Source organism: Anser cygnoides, chromosome 30 (genome assembly GCF_040182565.1).
Source record: "Anser cygnoides isolate HZ-2024a breed goose chromosome 30, Taihu_goose_T2T_genome, whole genome shotgun sequence".
Lineage (NCBI taxonomy): Eukaryota > Metazoa > Chordata > Aves > Anseriformes > Anatidae > Anser > Anser cygnoides.
This window is the reverse complement of record NC_089902.1, coordinates 851,770-869,479: the sequence shown is the minus strand read 5'-3', so window position 1 is coordinate 869,479 and position 17,710 is coordinate 851,770. Positions and strand designations below refer to the sequence as shown.

Below are 17,710 nucleotides of genomic sequence, written 5' to 3'. Positions count from 1 at the left end.
TAAGCTGTCCCACCCTGGCCCTGTCACACCACGGGGCAGCGGAGGGACCTTTTTCAGTTTCTGCCTCTTTTTCAGAGAGGCTTTGCCCTCTCCCTGCGCACCACGGGGCAGAGCCTGGCCCTGGATGCTCCGTGAGCGCCGTGCAGGTCGTGGCAGGCTGCGGTGAGGGGACGAATGCCCTGGGCCCCCTTCCTGCTCTGCCCAGGCCAGCAAGGGCCCCGAGCGGCCTCGTGTCCCCTGCCCCTGCAGCTCGGGGCTCCCTTCCCCAGCCCTGGCTCTGCAGCACCAAGCCCTGCTGGGAGCCCTCCCCTGCATGCTGCCACCGCTCCCTGACGCTGCTGGTGCCTTCTGCCGGGCACTGCCCAGCCCAGCCCAGCCCCTGCCCACCTCTCCTCACCCCCCGGACCTTGCCTGGTCACCCAGTCTTGGCCCTTTCCTACAGTTCACTGAAGGCCTCTGAGACCTTTGTGCTGTGGCCTCGCTGTGTGTCCTGGCATTGCAGAGCTCCCATCAGCCCGTGCATCCTTTGGCTTAGCTTTACTGTGAAGACCCACTCGCTGCCCACCCAACACAAGGCACACGGCATCCCAGGAGAACCCTTAGGGTATCCTGGTGGCTCCCGATACCTCCCTGATGCCGCCAGCCCTGTCACGTTTCAATCCCAGGAAGCTGCTTCTTGACCAGTCAGGGCCTCCAGGGGCACTGGGAATCCACCAGTGATGACTCAGTCCAGCTCTGGCTCCCTCATCTCCCACCCCGTGCCCTCGTGCCCCTGTGTCCAAGAGACACCCAAGCACAAGAGTGAGGCCTTGAGCCTGGCATTCCCTGAGCGCCTTCTGCACTCCAGTTTGGGAAGAAGAGCCCTGAGCACCAAGCAACTCCACTTTTATTAACAAGATGCCACAACAGAGGCCAGGTGTCATTTAGGAATAAACACATTCAGAGAAAGCCTCTGGGTCACACAGAGGGTTGGTCATCTGGAAAAGAGGAATGAAAGCAAATATTTATCTGCAAACAGTATTTTAAAAAATACTGAACTAAAGGTCACAAATTGCCTGAGATTAACTTGAGTTAAAGTAGAAAAGGGAGATAGCCAATTCATTGCTAAGTAAATATTACCACTAGAATCATGTTCTTCAGTGTGTCTTTCAGGTCCTGGTTCCTCATGCTGTAGATGAGGGGGTTCACTGCTGGAGGTACTACTACATATAAAACTGCCAGCAGCAGGTCCAAGGATGGTGAGGAGATGGAGGGGGGCTTCAGGTAGGCAAACATGGCAGTGCTGACAAACAGGGAGACCACGGCCAGGTGAGGGAGGCACGTGGAAAAGGCTTTGTGCCTGCCCTGCTCAGAGGGGATCCTCAGCACTGCCCTGAAGATCTGCACATAGGACAAAACAATGAAAACAAAACAACCAAATACTAAAGAAACACTAAACACAAGTGCCCCAACTTCCCTGAGGTAGGCATCTGAGCAGGAGAGCTTGAGGATCTGGGGGATTTCACAGAAGAACTGGTCCACAGCATTGCCTTGGCAGAGGGGCAGGGAAAATGTAGTGGCCGTGTACAGGACAGCATTGAGAAAGCCACTGCCCCAGGCAGCTGCTGCCATCTGGGCACAAGCTCTGCTGCCCACGAGGCTCCCGTAGTGCAGGGGCTTGCAGACGGCAATGTAGCGGTCGTAGGACATGCTGGTGAGAATGGAATACTCTGCTACAACGAAGAAGACAGAAAAGAAGACCTGTGCAGCACAGCCTTGATAGGAGATGGCCCTGGTGTCCCAGAGGGCATTGGCCATGGCTTTGGGCAGAGTGGTGGAGATGCAGCCCAGGTCGAGGAGGGCGAGGTTGAGGAGGAAGAAGTACATGGGGGTGTGGAGGCGGTGGTCGCAGGCTACGGCGGTGAGGATGAGGCCGTTGCCCAGGAGGGCAGCCAGGTAGATGCCCAGGAAGAGCCCGAAGTGCAGGAGCTGCAGCTCGCGCGTGTCTGCGAATGCCAGCAGGAGGAACTCAGTGATGGAGCTTCTGTTGGACATCTGCTTTTCTGGGAGGTGGTCCTGCAAAAAAAGAGCATGAGGGCAATAAAGAGCAAGTAATTTATCAGAAGAAAACTAATTCCTGTTCTTTAAAATCACCAGATAAATTGTCCACTTTCTGGCTGACATTTGGCAGATTCATTTCATGCATCCTGATTCATTCTGCCTGGGGGTGTCTGTCAGAACTGGGGGCTCTGCTATGGATAATGCTGGAGTCAGTCCTCTCCTACAGCAAGAGGTGAAGAGGAACATGAGGGAATGTCAGATTCACTTCCCTTCTGATATCAAATGAGTTTTTTTCCCCAGTTTTGCTCCTAGTTCACCAAACTGCAGAGCAGAGCTCTGGTGGCTTATTAATTAATTAATTAATTTGTTTATTTATTTATTAATATGAACATATAAAATATAAATATAAATATAAAATATAAATATAAATATGAACATATAAATATATGTTCTAGCTGCCCCACCACTCCTCAGAACATATTCTAAGCCAGAAATCCTGGTATTTCTGCTGGAACTGAAGAAGTGAATCCTTGTGGATCATCATCAGAGAAATCAGGATCATCATCACTTTAGTGCAGGTTGTCCTCAAGGAGGACAGCCAGTCTGTCCATCAAGTCTGGTCCCAGCCGTCCTGTGAGAACTGCAGGAAAATTCTACTCACATCTTTCGCTGAAAAGAACAAGGCCACTTCTGAGAGCAGAGGAATCCAGGCTCCAAGTGCCCATCTCCAGACCCCTCACCCTGTCCCCGTACTCCCCTTCCCCCAAGCACCCCGAGGGCTCACTCCATGGGCAGGTGAAACCCCCATCCCCAGGCAGCCTGGGAACAAGAGCAGCAGCAGCACGGCCAGGTGGAGAAGCCAGGAGGAATGGCAGCGTGCTGCTGCCAGGGGAGGCAAGGCCAGGGAGAGACAGACGGACACTCAGCACACCCTCCTGTGCTGCAGCTCTGCCTGCAGAGGAGGCAGCTCCTGCTCATTGCAATCGATCTGTGCTCACCTCAAGCCAGCAGAGACCTCCCAAAGACAGGGCACTGGGCATCGGAGGGTTTGTAGCTCCCAAAGATCAGCTAGGATAAAGCCTGAGAGGACCACAATGACGGTGTTGATGCAGTCTGTGGGCTGAGGTGTGGGAAGGGACTTTATGAAGTTCATTGATGACATATTGGTCCCTCACTGCAATGCTCCACGGGTCTTAATCTCCAATACAATCCTGACCACTCATTACCATGAAACCTGCCTCCCCTCCACTGCAGGATTCTTCAAGCACAGGCTACAGACAAAGTCTTGCCTCTCAGGTATCAACTGCCTTGGTCTTTCTCTTGAAAAATGCAATCATAAATGCCATTCTTTACAGCATTTTCTACTCCTCGCTGGAGAAACAGAGACCCATCCCGACAGATGTTATCAGCCATCGGATGTGCCAGCTGTAGAAGACCCCTCTGGCAACCCCACCTGCATGGCCCTGCTGCCAGAGACTCACAGTGCCAAGAGCCTGCAGATCTGTCCTGCCACACGCTGCCCTCTCTTGCTGCGCTCCTCACTGCCTCCAAGCCCTCTCTCCTTCTCTCCTGTCCCCGTGCCAGCTGCGGTCAGAGCCCCCAGCCCTGCTGCGCTGTGCACAGGAGCTGCTCCTGGGCAGAGCTGTCTCTCTGCAGCTCTGCCCGCTTGCCACGAGCTCCCCTTGGGCCCAGGAGCCCGGCCCAGCTCAGCAGCACAGCACCCGACCATGGCATCGCTTGCTCTGTGTCATTGGGCTCCCTCGAGGTGTCCCCAAGGCCTCAGGGCTGACAGCTCCCGAAGGCAGCAGGGTCTCTGCTGGGCTGTGGTGTCTGAAGCAGACCGAAGTCATCACCGACTGCTCCTCTCTGAACAGGGGAGAGGCTGGTTTTAGAAGTGTGATTTGTGCTATTAAGGCTATTTTCTTCCCTTTCTCAAATAATTCTTGAGCTGTGTTGCCCCATGTGATGATGACATCAATGTACTGGAGGTGTTCAGGAGCTTCCCTGTATTCCAGGGCAGTCTGGATCAGCCCATGGCAAATGGTAGGGCTGTGTTTCTACCCCTGGCGCAGTCGATTCCATGTGGACAGGACACCCCTCCAACTGAAAGCAAAGTGTGGCCTTCACACTGCTGCCAAAGGGATGCAGAAAAATGCATTAGCAATATTAATGGTGGCATAGCGCTTGGCTGCCTTTGACTGCAGTTCGTACTGAATGAAGTTCTAGCATGCCTGGCACAGCAGCACTCAGCGGTGGTGTGACTTCATTCAGGCACAGAAGTCCATCGTTCTCTTCCACTCACCATTAGAATTTTGCACTGTCCGTATGGGACTCCTAAAGGGTGAGCAAGTGTTGCTGATCACTCCTTGGCTCTGCAGTCAATGAACCAGCTCATGCATGGGAATCAGGGAGTCTCTGTGAGTGCAATACTGCCTCAGGTGCACTGTTGTGGTAGCGATTGGCACCTGCTGCCCATTGGCCATCAGCACCTGCACAGCAGAAGGGTCCTGTGAGAGACTGGGCAAGGTAGACAGCAGTTTAAAGGTAGACCTTTGGATCTTTGAAGTACCCTCTCCTGAAGTAGTCTATGCCAAGGAAGCAGGGAGCTCCTGGGCCAGTCTCAATGCAGAGCATTTACCATTCTTTCCCATTAAACTCACTTCAGCCTCCAATAGAGTTAACTGTTGGGATCCCCCTGTAATTCCAGAAATACTGGAGCAGCAATTTTCTCAGAAGAACCACTTTTTGCCAATGTTTTTCCTTGCACTTCATGTATCCTTGCCTCTAGGGTCAAGGTCAATTTTTCCATCCCATTTTCTCATGGCCTTTCCGTGGTCACACAGTCAAAACCACAGGATGGAAACTGGTCTGTACCCACTATATCACCTTTCTCAAGCAGAGGGATGCTTACTTCTGATAGCTGAGCTATTGGTTCGTGCAGGTGCAGAGGAAAATGTATTCTCTTGTAGTTCTTGGACCTCTTGAGAAAGGTTCTCTCTAGACGAGACACAGAGCTCATAGGGAAGAAGAGAGACTTCCTTCACACTGCCAGAGTTGGCTACCCAGTTCATCCACTGCGGGTTCCTCTTGGTCTTTCCAAGTCATAACTGCCAATGAGTTGGCATATGCTGATGGTGTGCTCTGTACAAACTTCTGCCACATGGGTCGTGTGCACTTGACTTCATCGGGATCTTTGGCCAGCTGTTTGTTGTCTAGGTCACTATCAATCACCTCCAACATGGCTAATTCCCTCAGGTACCGGATACCCCTCTCCATGGTGGTCCACTTTCCTGGTTGACATACAAGATCTTCCTTCAAGGGATACCTTTCCTTGACGCCTGACAGGATTAAATTCCTTGTGCCCTTTCCCAATGGCTTTCTCATTCACCCCTTCCTTAGAGGGGGATCCCAGCTGCTTGGCTTCCCTGCCCTCTAATTCCAGGCTATTGGCCCTGTTCTCCCAGCACTGGGGCAGCCAGGTGACAATGTGCTCACCAAGATGATGGCTGACCTCTTTTCCCTTATCTCATAGCTTACCCTGGGAAAGGGATCACTTGGTTTCTGATGTTTAGATGATCTCTTCTTTCTCCTCCTGCTTCCATGGTGGCCTTTCTTTGGAGAAACCTGCCTTATCTTCTTCTTCCTCCTTTCTTGTCTGGGTAGGAGTTTTTTTCCTTTCTAAAGAAAGACTGACTTCCACACCCATTGTTTTCTCTTGCATAAAGAGGCAACCGATACAGGCATAGGCTGGTTCTCTGGCCCAGCCACGGGGCCCATTTCAGGGGCTGGAGTGGCTGCAGGGCCCATCACAGGAGTTGTCCTGGCTGCAGGGCCTTTCAGAGGAGTTGGAGTGGCTGCAGGGCCTATCGCAGGTTTGGGAGCGGCTCTAGGGCCTGTCACAGGGGTCGGTTTAAATTTACGCCCATCTCAGGAGCTGGAGCGCCTGCAGGGCCTGCTGCAGGGTTTGGGGTGGCTGCTGGGCCCTTCACAAGGGTTGGAGTGGCTGCTGGGCCTGCCACAGGGGCTGGTGTGTGCCTGCAGGAAAAGTCACAGGGATTGGGGAGGTGTTGACTGTGGCTTGTTAAGCATGGGCCAAGGCCCAGCACACTGCAGTGATTTGTGTCTCTTTGCAATTACCAGGGTGATGACACACAGTTTTCACATATTTTTTAGCATTCTGCACTTGCTCAGAGGTGAAGTTCCAAAGCACTGGAGGTGCCCACTGCTCTAGGTGCGTGCCCGGATCCTCCCACACTCCCTGCCACTCCTCACACTCCTTCCTCTGGACAGATCTCTGGATGGCATGCATTAAGTAGTTGCTTAAACATAAACAAAAGCTGAAAAATATGCAGGAGACATAACAATAGGAACATGCTGGTTTGACCATCCCAAGGATATTCAAAACTTTGAAGAGCTATTGTAATTAGCCTGGAGGAGAAGGGGGAGGTGAAGGAGAAAGGGAGAGTGAAGCAGTGGGGAAAAGTGTCCTCCCCTTGTCTCCCCCATGGCTTGGTTTCCTGAGGAGAAAAGGTCAAGAGTGTAATTCTTAATAGTTTCTGAGAGATGGCTCCCAAGGTACGGAGGTAATGGCAATGCTGAGTACAAGTACCAGATTAGTTTCATGACCAGGAATTTTATCATATCATAAGCCAGTGTTACACGATACAACAAAAGAATAAACTTGAAGGAGCCATCAGAAAAGCTAAAGAGCATGATGGGGAGACATACAGGAAGTCATGTGCTATACAACACAGTTCTGAAATAAACTTTTTTATCAGCAAATATTAAAATTATCTAATGGTTGTAATAGCTTCCTATTATTTTATTATTATTATTATTATTTATTTAACATGCTGTGGTGAGATCAGTCATTGGCTCAAACTTTGTGCTCCATGTTGGGCACCAAAAAGAGCGTGGTTTAACCCAGCAGGCAGCTCAGCACCACACAGCCATTCCCTCACACACACACCCTGCTACACCCCCAGCGGATGCAGGAGAGAATGAGCAGGGGGAAAAAAATAAATAAGAATAATCATGGGTTGAGATAAAGACAGCTTAATAGGACAGAAAGGGAAGACAAATAATACGAACAATGATGACGATGACCATGATGGTGATTGCCTGTCCCACAGCAGTGGTACCCCCTACCCTGGCCAGCCACCCCATATTGATTGTTCAGCATGACGGCTGCGGTATGGAACATCCCTTTGGCCACTTGGGGTCAGCTGTCCTGCTTCTGTCCCCCCGAGCTCCTCAGGCACCCACAGCCCTCCACTGCTGGGCAACAAATAAGTCATCAGTGTGTGATAATCATTCTTCTTATGCTAAATGCAAAACACAGCATCATACCAGCTACTAGGAGGAAAATTAACTCCATCCTAGCCAACTCCAGGACACCCACAGACTAAGGGCATGATATCTGTGTGTGTATATCAAAAGAGAAAAGGTGGTGGAGATTAATTAGAAAGTACTGGAGCTGAGCACGATGCAGATGGTGTGGAATATGGGGTGGATATTGTCCTTATTTTGGCTGGGATAGACTTAATTTTCTTCCTATTAGCTGGTATGGTGCAGTGTTTGTATATAGGATGCAGTTCCAGCTGAAATAACAGCATGCATGACAAGGAAGAACAAAAAATGTGGAATCTGGCAGCCTTCTATCCTGTACCCTTATATGCGTTTGTGCTGTAATACCATTCAAGTAGTCACTGCTGTATTGTCCAAACTGTCCTGCAAATTCCTGCTGCTGTTACCTTGTGAGAGGCGGCATAATCGGGGTGAGCCATCTGCCTACAGCCATGAACGACTGACAAAATGGAACATCAGTGTGGGGGAACCTCGAGAGACTGCAGGATTTTGCCTACAGAAACCCCTTGGCATTTACAAGGAGAAGAGCCCAGTCCTGCACCGGAGGAAGAGGAACCCCACACATCAGGGCAGACTGGGACCCCGCTAAATGAGCAGTGCCCAGGAGGAGGAGGGTCTGGGCACCACGAGGGATGCCATATGAGCAGTGGTGCTGCTCCCCAGGAACCAGGCCAGCTTCCTACAGAGCTGCCTTACGAGGAGCATAGCCATCAAGAAAATCTGAGTTATCAGACTCAGCTCAGATCTTGTGAGATACCACACGGACAAGGGTCTAGAGCCAGCAGGAAAAGAGGTACAGGTGTGGGAGTCCTTAGGACAGGCTTGTGTGGAGAGCAGCAAGGGCTGTGACAAGGCTGAGAGTCCCAACTGGACCCAGGGCTTTGTGTCCATGGCTCTGGCTGTTGTCTCTGCCACTGAGGCCTAGGAGACAGCTTATCGGTAAAGCACCAGGGCCTCATTGCCTCCTCGCCCCCACCCATGAACCAGGCAGGGCTCGTACCATTCTCCTGCACTTGGCCATGCACATCCCCATCTCCTCCTGCCCCAGGAAGAGCCCTGAGAAGTGTGTGAAGGGAAAGGATCTCCCTTCCCAGGGGCTGGGGGTCAAGGCCTGGCCCTTGTGCTTGGTGACACACATCCAGTGTTCCTACACATCAGGGTCACCTTGACATTGCCTTTGTCTCCTTGTCCTCACTGCCTCCAATGCTCTGCTCTAACGAGCTCCAAGGGAGGCTGTGTCAGGGCTGGCCCTCAGGGGGACACTGCAGGAAACTTGCCTCTGACTTGGACTTCTGGAGAGATGTCTTCAATTGTCTCTCAGTGCCTGAGGTTCGTGGGCTCCTCAGCAAAGCCCCCCGAGGGGGGATTCCAATGCCTTGGGCTGGGCGTCTGGTGCTGAGCTGGGCCGGGCTCGTGGGACAGAGAGAGCTCGTGGCAAGAGGGCCCTGGTGCAGAGAGACAGCTGTGCCCAGGAGCAGCTCCTGTGCGCAGCGCAGCAGGGCTGGGGGCTCTGACCACAGCTGGCACGGGGAGAGGAGAGAAGGAGAGAGGGCTTGGAGGCAGTTGGTGGTGGGAGGATGCTGAGAGCTGCCTGCAGGAGAAATCTGCACAGCCCTTGACAAGGTACGTCTCTGGCAGCAGGGCCATGCAGGTGGGGTTGCCAGAGGGGTCTTCTACAGCTGGCACATCCGATGCCTGACAGCACCTCTCTGGATAGTTGTCTCTCTGTTTCTCCAGCAAAGTGTAGAAGATGCTGTAGAGAATGGCATTTATTAGAGGAAATTTCCAGAGGAAAAAAGAGGCTTGGTTTATCAGAAGGGAAAGGCTTTTTTGGATTCTGTGCTTTCAGATTCCTGCTTGGAGGGGAATGTGAGTGAATCTGAGCACACAGTGGGTGGGATGGGGTTTGTGAGAATGGACAGGGAGGAGACGTGGGGATAGAGAAAGAGCTGCTGCCAGGGATAGCTGTAGGCAGCAGGGACATAGGCAGGTAGTGAGAGGGAGCTGCTGCCAGAAATGCTGTGCGAGGGAGGGCTCAGGCACCGCCCTGCCAGCCCCTGCAGGGCAGGCGCCTTCCCTGGGACACCCCCTGCTCTCCTCTGCCACCAGCACAGCCTCTGCCCTCAAGCCCCCGCTGTCCCCAGCAGGAGCTGCCTCCTCTGCAGGCAGAGCTGCAGCACAGGAGGGTGTGCTGAGTGTCCGTCTGTCCCTCCCTGGCCTTGCCTCCCCTGGCAGCAGCACGCTGCCATTCCTCCTGGCTTCTCCACCTGGCCGTGCTGCTGCTGCTCTTGTTCCCAGGCTGCCTAGGGATGGGGGTTTCACCTGCCCATGGAGTGAGCCCTCGGGGTGCTTGGGGGAAGGGGAGTACGGGGACAGGGTGAGGGGTCTGGAGATGGGCACTTGGAGCCTGGATTCCTCTGCCCTCAGCAGTGTTCAAGCTCTTCTGAGGAGAACCTACGTAGTGCAATTGTCCTGCAGTCAAAGAGATGCCAGCACAAAGCAGTTGAATCTATTCCAGGAAATGGATCTCGCAATTGTTTGCGTGTAATTGGCCAAGTGCTTTGAGGGCATCAATTTAGAAATGTAAATCGTTTTCACAGATCACTTCACTATATTATTACTGAATTTCTGTTCCTTTGGCAGGACCCCATGCCCAGAAGCAGGAAATTCCCAACAGCAGCTCTGTGAGCGAGTTCCTCCTGCTGGCATTCGCAGACACGCGGGAGCTGCAGCTCCTGCACTTCGGGCTCTTCCTGGGCATCTACCTGGCTGCCCTCCTGGGCAACGGCCTCATCCTCACCGCCGTCGCCTGCGACCACTGCCTCCACACCCCCATGTACTTCTTCCTCCTCAACCTCGCCCTCCTCGACCTGGGCTGCATCTCCACCACTCTGCCCAAAGCCATGGCCAATGCCCTCTGGGACACCAGGGCCATCTCCTATCAGGGATGTGCTGCACAGGTCTTTTTCTTTCTCTTCTTCATATCAGCAGAATATTCAGTTCTCACTGTCATGTCCTACGACCGCTACGTTGCCATCTGCAAGCCCCTGCACTACGGGAGCCTCGTGGGCAGCAGAGCTTGTGCCCAGATGGCAGCAGCTGCCTGGGGCAGTGGCTTTCTCAATGCTGTCCTGCACACGGCCACTACATTTTCCCTGCCCCTCTGCCAAGGCAATGCTGTGGACCAGTTCTTCTGTGAGATCCCCCAGATCCTCAAGCTCTCCTGCTCAGATGTTCACCTCAGGGAAGTTTGGGCACTTGTGTTTAGTGTTTCTTTAGTCTTTGGTTGCTTTGTTTTCATTGTGGTATCCTACGTGCAGATATTCAGGGCAGTGCTGAAGATCCCCTCTAAGCAGGGCCTGCACAAACATTTTCCACGTGCCTCCCTCACCTGGCCGTGGTCTCCCTGATGGTCAGCACTGCCACGTTTGCCTACCTGAAGCCCCCCTCCATCTCCTCACCATCCTTGGACCTGATGGTGGCAGTTTTATATGTGGCAGTACCTCCAGCAGTGAACCCCCTCATCTACAGCATGAGGAACCAGGACCTGAAAGCCACACTGAAGAAACTGATTCTAGTGATAATATTTGCTTAACAATAAATTTGCTATCTCCCTTTTCTAGTTTTATTCAAGTTAATCTCAGGCAATTCTTGACCTTTAGGTACGTATTCCTTAAAATTCTGTTTGCAGACAAATATTTGCTTTCATTCCTCTTTTCCAGATGACCAACCCTCTGTGTGACCCAGAGGCTTTCTCTGAATGTGTTTATTCCTAAATGACACCTGGCCTCCATTGTGGCATCTTGTTATTAAAAGTGAAGTCTCAGTGCTCAGGGCTCTTCTTCCCAAACTGGAGTGCAGAAGGCGCTCAGGGAATGCCAGGCTCAAGGCCTCACTCTTGTGCTTGGGTGCCACCTGGACACAGGGGCACAAGGGCACGGGGTGGGGGGTGAGGGAGTCAGGGCTGGACTGAGTCGTCACTGGCGGATTCCCAGTGCCCCTGGAGGCCCTGACCGGTCAAGAAGCGGCTTCCTGGGATTGAAACGTGACAGGGCGGGCGGCATCAGGGAGGTATCGGGAGCCACCAGGATATCCTAAGGGTTCTCCTGGGATGCCGTGTGCCTTGTGTTGGGTGGGCAGCGAGTGGGTCTTCACAGTAAAGCCAAGCCAAAGGATGCACGGGCTGATGGGAGCTCTGCAATGCCAGGACACACAGCGAGGCCACAGCACAAAGGTCTCAGAGGCCTTCAGTGAACAAGCCGAAAGGACAAAGACTGGGTGACGAGGCAAGGGCAGGGGGGTGGGGAGAGGTGGGCAGGGGCTGGGCTGGGCTGGGCAGTGCCCGGCAGAGGGCACCAGCAGCATCAGGGAGCGGTGGCAGCATGCAGGGGAGGGCTCCCAGCAGGGCTTGGTGCTGCAGAGCCAGGGCTGGGGAAGGGAGCCCAGAGCTGCAGGGGCAGGGGACACGAGGCCGCTCGGGGCCCTTGCTGGCCTGGGCAGAGCACGAAGGGGGCCCAGGGCATTCGTCCCCTCACCGCAGCCAGCCACGACCTGCACGGCGCTCACGGAGTGTCCACGGCCAGGCTCTGCGCCGTGGTGCGCAGGAAGAGGGCAAAGCCTCTCTGAAAAAGAGGCTGAAAGTGAAAAAGGTCCCTCCGCTGCCCCGTGGTGTGACAGGGCCAGGGTGGGACAGCTTACCTTAATTTGATACAGTTCTTGTGTAATTTGCATTGGTGATGGCACAAAAAGACAGTTCCTTCAGCAGTGATGTACATCCTTCTTCATGTTAGGACACAACTCAACGTCCTTCACTCTGCTTTATCTCACAGATGAACTGGATTAGGTCTCCTTGATTACCCTGAGGCACACTGCAGTGCTTCTTGCCTTCTGACACTCCAGCACAGTATGTGTGACTTTCCCTTACTCTGCGCATTGACCTGACGGGTCATTTCACATTTTTCACTTTAAAAACCTCAGTTGGACAGGGACCATTTCCAAAGTGAGACAAGCTGATGGGTTCTGGCTCAGCCATTTGAAGTGTGCTATACTTCAGTTTTTCAGCCTGAGTTTGCTAGAGATGACCCAGGAAGGGAAACGGGTGTTCAAGTGTCTCATAGGAATAAGGGAAAGTATAATGGGTTTCCAATGGCCATTTCAAATCTAGGTCAGTCCCAGGAACCCACAGAAGAAGGGGTTTGTCTTTGAACGGGTTTCCTGTGCTGGGCTGGGCTGCAGTTACAGGGACAAAGAACACTGCTGGCAGTGGAGGTGCCCTGGGAACTCCACCTGGCTCCATCTGATTTTCCCAAAGGGCTCCGGTCTCCTGCAGGTCTTTTCTGACATCTGCTGGTCCAGGGAAGTGCCTCAAACACAACGGGGCCACAGGAGGTTTTCCCTGGTTATGCTTATGGTCACACAGCAAAGTTCTGTCTCAATACCCTGTAATTTTTTTAGTACTTAACTACTAAAGCAACTACTCATCAGCTCAAATGATTCAACCCCTTCTGTTAAATGTCTCACATGAATGATAATTTCTATCATGAAGAAATGAGCATTTCCATGATCTACATTCATCGCAGGAGAAGAAATACTGGTGTTCACCTGTACTTGCATTGTCATCGCTTTGTCTATCATGGTGTGCTCCCTCATTATACAGGCACAAAACCTGACTTGATTACACAGACCCTGCTGAATGTCCCCTTTCCAGCTGCCTGTTCAGCCCCATGGACTTCCCATGGTTCTCCTGCCTTGCCCTCCCCTTACTCTTGGATCATTCCGACCGCTCTCACCAACCCAGTTGCTGCTTTGAGTTTCAGTGAGTTCCAGCTCGCCCATCTCTCAGCAGTCTTTCTAATGGTTTCCTTAGCAAGAAACTCATCATTTATCATTGAATTAGTATCATATGGATTAATATTAACACTATGATTTTAAATTTCCTATAATTCAGTGTTAAATATATCATGCACAGTCATCCTTATTGGAAGGTAAACTTCCCTGGAGGCAAGAAAATGAGGAACTTGAACTTTTTTTTTTTTTTTAATTGCAACATGATTACCTGATGTTTGTTTTTAAATAAGAAAACCCTGCTCTTCCTACCAAAGCAGGACACCAAAGGAGCAATCTTAGACCAATATCTATAGGAAAATGATGCTCCAAATTCAAATGCAACAATATTCAGCCTTTAAAAGGAGGAAAGACTTCTATCAGATGCTCTTTGAAATCTTCCTCCTTAACTACACCATGAAAGCTCTCCAATTAGCTCCACAAGTCTTGAAGACTTGAAGAACACTGTGGGAGAGATATGGCTGCTTAGGACTTTTTCTGTTTTAATGAGTTCCATGTTGTATTTTGGTGCTCAGTCTATGAAGCTCAGGTACTGAGAGGAGAATGATGTAACCGCTTGAGAAGGTAAAGTCAGAAGGAAAAGTTGAAGTGACTTGGAGTATTAATGGGCCCCACTGAGGGCTGTTACTAACAAAGCCTCCCCAGGGACTTGTTAGGGCACATAATTGGAGGCCATGATTGCAGAGAGGCAAAGCGCTGTGCTGAGAAAAGTTTGGTTGGTTTTGGTGAAGCAGAAGGGCCAAGGCCTGACCCCAGCCACTGGGAGGGGAGATCCTGCACCCCCACATCTGGCTCAGGGCTCTTCTTGGGGTCTGTATGATGTGGTGGGCAGTGTGATGCCACGAGAAGAACTTCATTAGGACACCTCCCCACCCCTGCACAGGGTATCAAGGAAGCAGTGAGGCCCCATTGCAATGACTCTATCTCGTCTCCTCAGAAGCTCTAGGCAAAGGGACAAAAACGTCATGGCTGTTGGGGCCTTCCCTTCTTGCCAGCACCCTCTGCCTTCTCCTCTGCAGGCTTTCCTATGCTGTCCCACACTTTGCCCTATTTCCTTGAAGTCTGCAGACACCCATCTCTGTCCAACACCTTGCTCTCATCCCAGCATTTCCATCATCTCACCCATGTCTCATCAACCCTCACCAGCTGTTCCTTGAAACACAAAGCCTGGGTGTCATCATAGACTGTCTCTGGGTGACGTCTGTCACCACAGCACGATGCTTTGAGGGACATTTCTTCTTCCTCCTTGTGGCCAGAGCCACCCTTCCAAGGTGCACTTTGTGGCAGTTTTCCTCTCCTGCTCTTTCCTACTACCAAAGAAAGCTCCATCAGGGTGGAAACCACTCCTGAAGGAGGCATCCCAACCCATCAGGCTCCTTGCGGCCTGTCAGCCAAGCACACAGAAGTCACCTCACCAGCATCTTCCAAGGCCTGGGCCTGCTGCTGGCCTTGCAGCTTCTTGGCTAGACACAGCCAAGCCTTGTGCCTCCTGCTGTCCAGTCCTGGCCTCAAGTAGAAGGGACAGGACAACCCCTCTGCAGGCCTTCTTTCTGTCTGGGTCCTCCTGGGGATGGAGGCAGAGGGGATCCCACAGGCAGCATGCCAAGCAGGGGCCTTCTGCTGGCCTAGCAGGGCCACTGGCAGATGTCAGCCCCAAAGTGCCGATCCCAGGGAGAAGCCAAGGCTGACCTGCCACCTCCAGACACAAGGCACCTCACAGTCCCTTTGCGTGACACGTTCCTGCTGCTGCCCTATCAGCTGCAGAGACAGAAGTGACCTCCCAGTCACTGCCCCAGTCACATTCCTCCTGCTGGGGCAGGAGATCCTGAGGCAGAGCTGCGCTCTCTAGTCTCTTTGGGACTAGGGCTCACTTTTCTGGGTTAGAAATTTAGCAAATTTTTTTTTCAGGTTAGGGTGTCAGGTCTGTGCTTAGGTTATGGGCAAGCTTTGTGGAATAGTTTTTTGTTCTACGTCTGCCTAGAAGTCTAGGTTTAATAGAGGATTTTAATGCTAGTGTTAAGGGCAGGGATTAGGGTGAGCACAAGATTAAAAGCAAGGGATTGGGCTATGGGCTGAGTTTTGCTTCATGGAATACTTTGATTTCAAGCATTAGACTAATAGATTCCTGTGAGGGTGTTGGAGTAGCATTTAGGTTTAGGGATTTAGGTTACTCTTTAAATTGGGTAACGGCCTTACATCAATGTTTCAATTCAGTGTTAAAGCAGCATCAACATTACCTGAAGCCTCTTACCTCTGCGAAATCATTGTAGAGGTTCTCTCACCCTTCCCCCTCTGTCTCTAGGATTGGGGGAGAGAATTAGAAAGAAATGAAAACTTGTGGGTTGAGATAAATAGAAAAGGATTTATTAGGACAGGAAAAAAAGGATAATAATAACAATAATAATAATGTTACAAACAAGTGATGCACAATGCAATTGCTCACCACCCGCTGAGAGATGCCCAGCCTATCCCCGAGCAGCCGGCCCCCCACCCTGGCCAGCCACCCCTATATATTGTTTAGCATGACATCAGATGGTATGGAATACCCCTTTGGCCAGTTGGGGTCAGCTGTCCTGGGTCTGTCCCCTCCCAGCTCCTGCGGCACCCCCAGCCTGCCCGCAGGCAGGACAGAGCGAGAAGCCGAAAAGTCCTTGGCCTGGTGTAAACACTGCTCTGCAACAATTAAAACATCATCATGTTATCAGTACTCTTCTCATCCTAATCCAAAACAGAGCACCCTACCAGTACACACCCAGACCGACTGCCCGCCCAAACATGCGGCAGTTCAGGTCTCTGGATGCGGGGAGTGTCTGAGCCTCTTGCTGCCATCGGCGGGGGGCAGAGAGACTGCTTGCGTGAGGTGCGAGCAGGTGGACGACCTGGTCCGCATGGTGGCGGAGCTCAAGGAGGAGGTGCAGAGGTTGAGGGATATCAGGGAGTGCGAGCGGGAGACAGACTGGTGGAGCGACTCCCTGCAGGACCGGAGGGAGAGGGACCAGGGTGAGACGCCCCAAAGGGGGGTGGACCCCCTGCCCTGTCGCCATCGGGCAGAGGGAGGGGACCTGCGAGTTGAGGAGGAATGGAGACAGGTCCCTGCTCGACCTCGCAGGAGATGCCCTCCCCTTCCAGTGCCGCCTTCCCAGGTGCCCTTGAACAATAGGTTTGAGGCCCTGGAGCTGGAGAGACCGGCGGGTGAGGATGAGGTAGGAAGCCTACCCAGGAGGATGCCTGAGGTGAGGAAGTTGACTCCACGCCTCAGGACTGCCTCCACCAAGAAAGAAAGAAGGGTGATTGTTGTGGGTGACTCCCTCCTCAGGGAAACGGAGGGCCCTATTTGTCGGCCCGACCCCACACATAGGGAAGTCTGCTGCCTCCCTGGGGCCAGGGTCAGAGACATTACCAGGAAGCTTCCAAACCTGGTTCGCCCCTCTGATTATTGCCCGCTTTTGATAGTCCAGGCTGGCAGTGACGAAGTTGAAAAGAGAAGCCTCAAGGCTATCAAACAGGACTATAGGGGGCTGGGACGATTGGTGGAGGGAGCGGGAGTGCAGGTGGTGTTTTCGTCCATCCCTACGGGGGAAGGGAGAGGCACGGAGAGGACATGGAAAGCTCGCGTGGTTAATAGGTGGCTCAGAGGCTGGTGCCAGCACAAAAATTTTGGGTTTTTTCACCATGGGGAGCTTTACTTGGCACCCGGCCTGATGGCCCCAGACGGGTCCCTATCTCCAAGGGGAAAACGGATCCTAGGCCAGGAGCTGGCGGGACTCATAGAGAGCGCTTTAAACTAGGTAAGAAGGGGGACAGGGCTCAAACAAGGCTTGTTGGAGCTGTGCCGGGGGAAACAATGGCTAGGCCGGGGAAGAAGGCGATGGCCCAGCTGAAGTGCATCTACACTAATGCACGCAGCATGGGTAACAAACAGGAGGAGCTGGAAGCCATTGTGCAGCAGGCAGGCTACGACTTGGTTGCCATCACGGAGACGTGGTGGGACCGCTCCCACGACTGGAGTGCTGCAATGCCTGGCTATCGGCTCTTCAGGAGGGACAGACAGCACAGAGGGGGTGGTGGCGTGGCTCTCTACATTAGAGAATCTTTTGATGTTGATGTTGTGGAACTCCAGGCTGGGAATGATAAGGTTGAATCCCTGTGGGTTAGGATCCGCGGGAAGGCCGGCAAGGCTAACTTCCTGGTCGGGGTCTGTTATAGACCGCCGAACCAGGATGAGGAGACGGATGAGGAGTTTTATAGGCAACTGACAGAAGTTGCAAAATCGTCGGCGCTTGTCCTCGTGGGGGACTTCAACTTCCCGGACATATCCTGGAAACACAACACGGCACAGAGAAAGCAGTCTAGGAGGTTTCTGGAGAGCGTGGGAGATAGCTTCCTGACGCAGCTGGTCAGCGAACCTACCAGGGGTGGTGCCCCGCTAGACCTTCTCTTCACAAACAGAGAAGGACTG

At 52.5% G+C, this 17,710-nt stretch overlaps 1 protein-coding gene across 1 annotated transcript; it reads right to left on the bottom strand.

The window, feature by feature from the left end:
- Nucleotides 1-1,104: 1,104 nt before the first annotated feature.
- On the bottom strand, nucleotides 1,105-5,316 carry LOC136787583 (olfactory receptor 14J1-like). Its single transcript, XM_066984895.1, has 2 exons — nucleotides 5,103-5,316; nucleotides 1,105-1,712 (listed from the first exon to the last, which is right to left on the bottom strand). Exons 1-2 carry the CDS (start codon nucleotides 5,314-5,316, stop codon nucleotides 1,105-1,107), a joined length of 822 nt encoding a protein of 273 aa, XP_066840996.1.
- Between the last annotated feature and the right edge of the window lie 12,394 nt (nucleotides 5,317-17,710).